The sequence below is a fragment of the Mustelus asterias genome, chromosome 7, assembly GCF_964213995.1.
Source record: "Mustelus asterias chromosome 7, sMusAst1.hap1.1, whole genome shotgun sequence".
NCBI classification, from domain to species: domain Eukaryota; kingdom Metazoa; phylum Chordata; class Chondrichthyes; order Carcharhiniformes; family Triakidae; genus Mustelus; species Mustelus asterias.
Window position 1 is genome coordinate 38,226,600 of NC_135807.1, and position 10,321 is coordinate 38,236,920.

At 43.6% G+C, this 10,321-nt stretch overlaps 1 protein-coding gene across 1 annotated transcript in view; it reads right to left on the reverse strand.

The window, feature by feature from the left end:
• The window catches only part of ccdc12 (coiled-coil domain containing 12), a 65,846-nt gene extending 56,403 nt beyond the window's left edge, over nt 1–9,443 (reverse strand). The window contains exon 1 of the mRNA XM_078215893.1: nt 9,294–9,443. Coding sequence (XP_078072019.1) covers nt 9,294–9,377 — 84 coding nt within the window. The 5' untranslated portion in view covers nt 9,378–9,443. The remainder of the gene's footprint in view (nt 1–9,293) is intronic.
• Nucleotides 9,444–10,321: the final 878 nt, after the last annotated feature.

A 10,321-nucleotide genomic window follows, 5' to 3' on the forward strand; every position in this document is an offset into this window, starting at 1 on the left:
CAATTAACAGAGATTGCATTTTGTCAGCCGAAAGAATCAAGGGATATGGGACAAAGGTGCGCATAATGGAGTCAGGTTGTGATCAGCCATGATTTCAATGAATAAAAGAACAGACTTGAGAGGTTAAATGGTCAACTCCTTTTCCTATAAAACCTTAAGCATAACTTAATCTGACAACATTTTTCCCACCGCCCCACCCCAGCCCAAGCAATCACCCACTTTCCGACCTTCATAAACTCCAACTCATTGAAAAACTTGCTATCCAGTCCTGCCATAATTCATGCCCACACATCACCAAAATTCAATGGCTCTATCTCTAAATTGTCAAATTCAGTCCCAACTGAAGAGACAGAAGTTTCCAGTGCTTATGTAGTTGTGAAATAGGTGACACCGTTTAAAAATAAGGGGTCTCCCATTTAAGAAAGAAATTAGGAGAACTCTTTTCTCTCAGCGGGTTGAAAATGTTTGGAACCCTCTGCCCCAGAGAGAGGTGGAGGCAGGGTTCATTGAATATTTTTAAGATAGATGTAGATTGACTCGCTAGTTATTCAAGACGCTAAGGTTTTCAGGAGTAGGTGGGAATGTGGAGTTGAGGCCACAATCAGATCAGTATGATCTCACTGAATGGCGGATCAAGCTGTTTAGGGTGTAAAAGTAGCATCTCTAGACTAACAATCCAGTGTACATAACTTCAAATCCCAATGCTGCAAAACATGCAATTGTGTTTGATAAATCCAATAATTTGTGGGCTGGCACCAAAGTAATTATCATGAAACACACAGGAATATCATGAAAACCCAACCAGCTGACTCATGTCCTTCAAGAAAGGGAAGCTGCCCATAATCGCAAACAAGTGACACCAGTTCAAAACTATGTAGTCTAGTTAAGTGCCTGTTGAAACAATTGCTAGAAGGCAGCCAATATCATATCCAGAGGATACATCCTCACAGCTTAAAACTGCTCCTAATTCTGCATTAAACAGAATGTTGCAGTAGCAGGTAGCCTTCTGAAGTTGGAGCCGAGGCAGGTTGTTGAAGCAGAGCACAATGAGCTTTAATCTACGTCTGACTCGGTGTGCAAAGATTCACAGGCAAGAAAGTTAATCAGAGCACAAAAGCTGCGGTCATTGACTCCCATGTCCTCTGCCAATACAAATCACCGTGTATACATCTCCAGCTTCCTTGCTTTGTCTGCTCACCAAGGGCAGTAACCTATCCCAGCAGATGTTCTAGTACACTTTGTAGCTTTTCAGCTACATTTTACTTATAAAGTTTTTTTTAACAATGTGGCATCAATTAACAAGAAATCAAAAATTCCAAATCAATTCCCTTGAGGCAAACATTTCTTGATAATTCCACAAGCTCTTCGATGTCAGATGAAAGTATTGTATTTACATGATTTGAATCTATTGCAACAAAGCTGCAGCAGCAACTTCCTCTTTCAACCACAGTCCAAACGCTACCTTATCACAAACAGCAGCAGCACAGTAACTGCTTCCTTTTCACCCACGCTCCAGGGAGAAGCCACTAACTGAATTAACATGTTGTCAGCTCAGTCCATTTTAGTCGTTTAAGATAAATGGTGCTTGCTGCACACCTTCACATAAGCAGCTTGGGCTTACAACCCAGGTTGATGCAACAATGCAGCAAGAGGTAGTGATGCATTGTCAGGGTTGGCATCTTTTGAATGCAATGAGCATTCAAACAGAACACAATCTAGATTCAAGATTCCACAGCACTGAAAGAGAGGGGAGCTCTCCTCATGTCCTGGTCAACACTCCTTCCTCAAAACATAATTAAAAAGTAAATTACTCCTTAAGTCTGCTGCTCATTGTGAGGCAATGTTGTTCCAGAACAACTGTCACCTACGTAACAAGTGTTGCTACACTACAGGTGAAGCCGTTTTGATTTAATAAGACACTGCATAAATGCAAAGATAATAACACCACAATTAATTGGTACATTAACTTAAGGGTTACTCAGGCACTCGTAATCCAGAGGTTGTGCATTCAAATCCCACCATTGGCAATTTGAATTCTGTTTTTAAAATCTGCATATGAAGTAAAAGTGACCATGAAGCTGTGGATTATTCTAAAAATTCAGTTGGTTCACCAATGCCATGCCCTTTGGAGAAGAAAATCTGGCTATCTTACACTGCTTGTCAAACTTTACTGATGAATATGACTGTCAACTGTCCTCAATTTCATCACTACCTTCATCCTCATTGTAATAACTGGAGGCGACTCAATGTGGCTCCAACAACAAAGGGTTTATTAAACTAATATAAATGGTAAAGGTCTGACGGAAACACTCGCACACGTCTACTCTCTTCTCCCTGGCTCCAACTGAAGGTCTTCTCCGTCCCAGGACACACGTCCTCGCTCCCAATTGCCCCACCTTCCCACGCTCCAAAGAGTCTGGCCCAATCACGTGGCCCACAAAGGATCATTCCATAAAGGGGCCATGTTACTACACTCCTGTTTCTCCGCCCCCCCCCCCCCACCCCAATTCTTGAGTCCACCTATGATTGAAAACAACAGAGAAACAACATAGACACAATATCACATTAGGGAGACCAAAGGAAAATCCAATCACAAAGTCAAATGCCCCAAAGACTTCCAGTACTTGTGGAACGCCTCAATCAACACAGGGTCCTTCAGCAAGCAATGAATCCGGTCCAGCTGAACAGAAAGGCAAACTCCTTCTCAGCTACAGAAGCCAGAGGCTGCAGGTATCCCTGGTTCTCTAGTTGGGACACTTGAGTCCACATCCAGGCCCCTCCTGGATCAGGTCCAGCTCTCTTCCCCAAATGATCCACATGTTTTTTCACACAGAAACCGTGTCCTTCCAACATGTATGCAACTGGTCCCATTCTTTCTACAATCCTTCCTGACACCCAGGTCAGTCCACCACCAACATTTCTCACCACGAGGTCATCGTCTTCGAAAGCTGTCCCTTTTCTTTGAGTCATGGTGATTTTTCTGGGAGGCTTGCCGAGCCTCCACCATCCCAGACAAATCTGAAAACACCAAATCCAAGTGGGTTCGCAGGCATCATTCCATTAATAATTCAGCCGGCGTAACCCCAGAGTGGCATTTGGCATAGTTTTATACGATAACAAGAAACTTACCAAATGCAAAGTCAGTGAGCTTGTTTTTTCATAGAAGCTTTAAATATTTGTACAGCTCGCTCTGCTAAGCCACTTGAGGCTGGGTGATGCGGAGCTGAACAAATGTGGCGTATCCCATTTGACCTGACAAATTGGCAGAAGTCTTCAACTTTAAATGAATTTGATTTGATTTGATTTATTGTCACATAACTTGGAAATATATCACCGTTCCTTTGCAGTCACTGGGTCAAAATCCTGGAATTCCCTCCCTAATGGCATTGTGGATCAACCATAGAACATGGACTGCTGCGATTCAAGAAGGCAGCTCACTACCACCTTTTCAAGGGCAACTAGGGATTGGCAATAAATGCTGGCCAGCCAGCGATGCCCATGTCCCACGAATGAATATAAAAAAACATGTATTAGGATACACTGAAAAGTATTGTTTCTTGTATGCTAATCAGACAAAATATACCATTCATATACCAAAATATACCATACATGGGGAGAAGGAAAGGAGTGAGTGCAGAATATAGGGCAAATCAACATCTGGCATGTGGAAGGCTTTCAGGTGTAAGTTGATAGGGATTCAGGACCGGCACATTCCTCTAAGGATGAAGGATGCGTATAGCAAGTTTTGGGAACCTTGGATAACGAGAGATATTGTGAGCTTAGTCAAAGAGAAAAAGGAAGCATTTGTCAAAGCTAGGAGGCTGGGAACACACAAAGCAAGCGTGGAATACATGGAAAGTAGAAAGAAACTTAAGCAAGGAGTAAGGAGGGCTAAAAGGGGTCATGAAAAAGCATTGGCCAGCAGGATTAAGGAAAATCCCAAGGCTTTTTATACATCTATAAAGAGCAAAAGGGTGGCCAGGGATAGGGTTGGCCCACTCAAGGACAGGGAAGGGAATCTATGTGTGGAGCCAGAGGAAATGGGCGAGGTATTAAATGAGTACTTTGCGTCAGTCTTCACCAAAGAGAAGGACTTGGTGGATGATGAGTCTGGGAAAGGGTGTATAGATAGTTTGAGTCATGTTGAGATCAAAAAGGAGGTATTGAGGTTCTTGAGAAACATTCATGTAGACAAGTCCCCAGGGCCTGATGTGATAAACCCAGAAAAGAGAGGGGCAAAGGAGGAAATTGCTGGGGCCTTGAGAGAAATTTTTGTATCCTCACTGGCTACAGGGGAGATCCCAAAGGATTGGAGAATAGCCAATGTTGCTCCTTTATTTAAGAAGTGTAGCAAGAATAATCCAGATAATTACAGGCCGGTGAGCCTTACATCAGTGGTAGGGAAATTATTGGAGAGGATTCTTCGAGACAGGATTTATTCCCACTTGGAAATAAGTGGAAGTATTAGTGAGAGGCAACATGGTTTTGTGAAGGGGAGGTCGTGTCTCACTAATTTGATCAAGTTTTTCAAGGAAGTGACGAAGATGATTGATGAGGATAGGGCAGTGAATGTTGTCTACATGGACTTCAATAAGGCCTTTGACAAGGTCCCTCATGGCAGGCTGGTGCAGAAGGTGAAGTCGCATAGGATCAGAGGTAAGCTGGCAAGGTGGATACAGAACTGGCTCAGTCAAAGAACAGTAAGAAGTCTCACAGCTTTATTTGTCCAAGAGATTTGTTTGGCATTAGCTTTCGGAGTCTCAGGTTCCTTCATCAGGTGAGTGAGGACTTGTGTTCACAAACAGGTCATATACAGACACAAACTCAATTTACAAGATAATGGTTGGAATGCGAGTCTTTACAGGTAATCAAGTCTTAAAGGTACAGACAATGTGCGTGGAGAGAGGGTCAAGCACAGGTTAAAGAGGTGTGTATTGTCTCCAGCCAGGACAGTTAGTGAGATTTTGCAAGCCCAGGTGAGTCGTGGGGGTTACAGATAGTGTGACATGAACCTAAGATCCCGGTTGAGGCCGTCCTCTTGTGTGTGGAACTTGACTATCAGTCTCTGCTCAGCGATTCTGCGTTGTCTTCACGGCTTGCCTTAATCCCCTAGGAGTATTGATAGGCAGAGGGATCTGGGTGTACAGGTACACAGGTCACTGAAAGTGGCAACGCAGGTGGAGAAGGTAGTCAAGAAGGCATATGGCATGCTTGCCTCCATCAGCCAGGGTATTGAGTTTAAAAATTGGCAAGTCATGTTGCAGCTTTATAGAACCTTAGTTAGGCCGCACTTGGAATATAGTGTTCAACTCTGGTCGCCACACTACCAGAAGAATGTGGAGACTTTGTAGAGGGTACAGAAAAGATTTACCAGGATATTGCCTGGTATGGAGGGCATTAGCTATGAGGAGGTTGGAGAAACTTGGTTTACTCTCACTGGAACGACGGAGGTTGAGGGGCGACCTGATAGAAATCTATAAGATTATGAGAGGCATGGGCATAGTGGATAGTAAGAAGCTTTTTCCCAGGGTGGAAGAATCAATTACTAGGGGGCATAGGTTTAAGGTACGAGGGGCAAGGTTTGAGGGAGATGTACGAGGCAGCTTTTTTATACAGAGGGTGGTGGGTGCCTGGAACTCGCTGCCGGGAGAGGTAGTAGAAGCGGATACGATAGTGGCTTTTAAGAGGCGTCTTGACAAATACATGAATAGGATGGGAATGGAGGGATACGGTCCCCAGAAGGGTAAGGGTTTTAGTTAAATCGGGCAGCTTGGTCGGTGTAGGCTTGGAGGGCCAAAGGGCCTGTTCCTATGCTGTAATTTTCTTTGTTCTTTATACTGTTAAAGTCACAGCTAGGGTATAGAGAAAGATCAGCTTAATATATGGTAGGTCCACTCAAAAATCTGATGGCAGCAGGGAAGAAGCTGTTCTTCGAATCGGTTGGTACGTGATCTCAGACTTTTGTATATTTTTCCCGATGGAAGAAGGTGGAAGAGAGTATGTCTGTGGTGCGTAGGGTCGTTGATTATGCTGGCTGCTTTTCCGAGGCAGTGGGAAATGTACATGGAGTCAATGGATGGGAGGTTGGTTTGCATGATAGACTGGGCTACTTTCACAACCCTTTGTAGTTTCTTGTGGTCTTGGTCAGAGCAGGAACCATACCAATTTACTCATCACCAATGCAATAACTGGAGGCGACTCAATGTGATTCCAACAACAAAGGATTTAATAAAATAATATAAATATATACAAGATAAGAGTCTGACGGAAACACTCGCATACGTCCACTCTCTTCTCCCTGCCTCCAACTGAAGGTCCTCCCCACCCCAGGATGCGTGTCCTTGCTCCCGATTGGCCCACCTTGCCACGCAGCGATGCGTGTCCTTGCTCCCGATTGGCCCACCTTGCCACGCAGCTGCTCCGAAAGGTCCGGCCCAATCACATGGCCCACAAAGGATCTTCCTTAAAGGAGCCACGTTACCACATTCATCAACAATGGCTATAATTTGTTTTAAAATTAATATTAATAAACATAAATATTAATTATAACTGATATCAATTATAATAAAAATTAATATTAATTCTCAGAAGACTAAGGAAATTTGGCATGTCAGCTACGACTCTCACCAACCTTTACAGATGCACAACAGAAAGCATTCTTTCTGGTTGTATCACAGCTTGGTATGCCTCCTGCTCTGCCCAAGACCACAAGGAACTACAAAAGGTAGTGAATGTAGCCCAATCCATTACGCAAACCACCCTCCCATCCACTGACTCTGTATACACTTCCCGCTGCTTCGGCAAAGCAGCCAGCATTATTAAGGGCCTCACGCACCCCAGACACTCTCTCTTCCACCTTCTTCCATTGGGAAAAAGATACAAAAGTTTGAGGTCATATACCAACCGACTCAAGAACAGCTTCTTCCCTGCTGCCACCAGACTTTTGAATAGACTTACCTCACATTAAGTTGATCTTTCTCTACACCCTAGCTATGACTGTAACACTACATTCTGCACTGTCTCGTTTCCTTCTCTGTGAACAGTATGCTTTGTCTGTACAGCGTGCAAAAAATAATACTTTTCACTGTATACCAATACATGTGACAATAATAAATCAAATCAAACTAATATGAACATCCATATAACAGAAGTGTTATATCACTAACAAACCACTACCTCTATTATACATAATATTGCACGAAGTTTATATCACAGATGCTTGCTGCAATGTATTAAAGCTATGGGCTGTCAGTAAAAAAAAATCATTACCGAACCCAGACCATGAATCCCAACTCCACTGTTCTATTTCCTCATCCCGTTACCCTGAATCCCCCTTCCATTAACAAAACATTTCCTCACCACTCTGAATCCCCATTTCCTTATACAACAACCTATATACATTACTGTAGTAAAACATCTGAAGGAGCTTGTCAGCAAGCCACGTAAGGAGATATTAGATCAGCTGTGAAGTATGTTTGAAGAAGAGTTTTAAACAGAGGAGAGAGAGGTAGGAAGAGAATGTCAAAGGTTTGGGCTTAGGCAGCTGAATGCCATGCTGCCAGTAGACCAATTAAAGTGGCCTTACTTGGAATGCAGAAATCTGAGGGCTGTGGGGCTCGAGGAGATTGAGGATAGGTAGGCCACAGTGGGATGAGAAAACAAGTTGAGAATTTTAAAATTGAGGCATTTCAGACTGAGAACTGAGAAAGGGCAAAGTTGAACAATGTGACAGGAGTCAAATAACAGACTTTAATTCCCTGACTCCTCCTTCCAGTAATTGTACACAGACCCTGAATCCCCAACCCAACATTTGAAACTTCCTCAACAAAATCAGAAAATGCTAGAAAATCTCAGCAGGTCTGACAGCATCTATGGCGAGAGAATAGAGCCAACATTTTGAGTTAGGATGACCTTTGTCAGAGACATTGCTGAGATTTTCCAGCATTTCCTGTTTTTGTTTCAGATCTCTGCATCCACAGTATTTTGCTTTTATTTATGATTCTGGCTTTCCCTTTTAAAATTCACACTGACCAATCATTATTATATTTCTTTCTTCTGGATGCCCTAAGGATTCCATTATTTTTCCAGTCACTGATATTGAGCTGATTGACTGGTTTAGAACATAGAACAGTACAGCACAGAACAGGCCCTTCGGCCCACGATGTTGTGCCGAGCTTTATCTGAAACCAAGATCAAGCTATCCCACTCCCTATCATCCTGGTGTGCTCCATGTGCCTATCCAATAACCGCTTAAAATGTTCCTAAAGTGTCTGACTCCACTATCACTGCAGGCAGTCCATTCCACACCCCAACCACTCTCTGCGTAAAGAACCTACCTCTGATATCCTTCCTGTATCTCCCACCACGAACCCTATAGTTATGCCCCCTTGTAATAGCTCCATCCACCCGAGGAAATAGTCTTTGAACGTTCACTCTATCTATCCCCTTCATCATTTTATAAACCTCTATTAAGTCTCCCCTCAGCCTCCTCCGCTCCAGAGAGAACAGCCCTAGCTCCCTCAACCTTTCCTCATAAGACCTACCCTCCAAACCAGGCAGCATCCTGGTAAATCTCCTCTGCACTCTTTCCAGCGCTTCCACATCCTTCTTATAGTGAGGTGACCAGAACTGCACACAATATTCCAAATGTGGTCTCACCAAGGTCCTGTTAACCCCACGGCTCTTAAACTCCAACCCCCTGTTAATAACAGCTAACACACTATGTCCTTGGACAAGTTCTGTCTCCATCCTCTCGCACTATGTGTTTTTCCGGATTATGAAATGAGTTGAACGCCTCTGCTGCAGATTATTTTGGATGAAATCCATCTGGACCAGGGGTCTTATTCTTTACCGTGTAAAGGAGCCCTTTGGCACTGAAGGGTTGCAGAAAAGGAGGAAACAGTTCCGTGCAATATTTTGCATTTTACATCCCTCAGAGCAACACAATGCACAGATTAGGGGTGTTTAACACATGATGAAACTCAATGGAAGTAAGTGTTGAATGGTGGATGCACTTTGACCCATTCAATATTATCATCTATATATAGGGCAGCAGTTCTAATTTTAAAGAAACGTAGGACATATGTGTTTCTGTTTGTATATATACACTATATATATATATATATATAAATAATATATATAATTGGAGTCCTATATTATTCCCTACTGTGGCCTGCCTTTGTAAAGTTGTAAACAGAGGCCTAACGATGGGGCCTGAGGAGCTGGGAGGGGGAAAAGGAGATCGGTAAATGAAGTAGTCAGCATCTCGGCTCCTGTGGCCTGGCCTCCCTCACCTGTAACTGCCGCTCCCTCAGGGCCTTCAGCCGCTCTTTCCTCCTGAGCGCCTCCTCCTGCAGTTTCCCGGCTCCGTCCGCCATCTTCCCGCCGGCCGGCCGCCCAGCGCCTACAACTCCCAGCAGGCCTCGCGGCAGACACGGCCAGCCGCTCACAAAGCGATCGGCCAGGATGGAACGCCGAATACATCGATTCATGCACAAGCCTTTTCAAACACTAAACCATTGAAAGTTGGTAACAGAGAGTCTCCAGACACAAGATAGTGGGAAATCATAGTATATCTTTAAAATGGTTCGCTCTTACACGCAGGGTTATCCAACAAGGGTATTCAGTTTAAAATCTGTTTAAAATTCCTCTGCTGTATTGTTCTATGAACATAAGCAAGCTTCAGTTTTGCAAGTCCACTGAAATGATGGGGACAGATTATGGCTTCATTGAATTTTAAGACAACACATTACCTATCCTGTGCAGGAGAAACATTTGTCTGCAGTCAACCTAGCAGCCCCACTGATTGGACGGTTTGATACTTGACTCTCCTGCCTCATTTTAAGGTATAACTGCCACCCCAGAAAGGAGAGGGTAATATTGAGTGTGCCAAAGTGCATCCATCGTTCCCATTGAATTTCAGACAAGCCTAACTTGGGCGCTGCTGTGCTTTCAGGGATGTAAAATGCAAATTATTGCAGATAAGTCCGTTATTATAAAAAGGATGCACAGCAAATTTACAGTGTGTTCAACACGTAGATGTTGTGAAGTGAAACTTGAATGTTGAGAAAGGTGTTCACCACCAGAGCTCACATTCATGGTGCAGTGCAATATACTTTCTGATAGCAGCATTGTTCTTTCTCATTTGCACACAGGGTGCATCGACACCACTTATTAAATGGGTTACTTTCATGTTTGCAGCTTACACTTCAGATTCACAAGAGGAGGTTTGGACTCCAGAAAGAGCCACATTCATTTGCTGTCCCTCCTGAAGCTAGATTACCAAGCCACTGTCTTCAAATGGGTCAGTTTTCTGAATTTT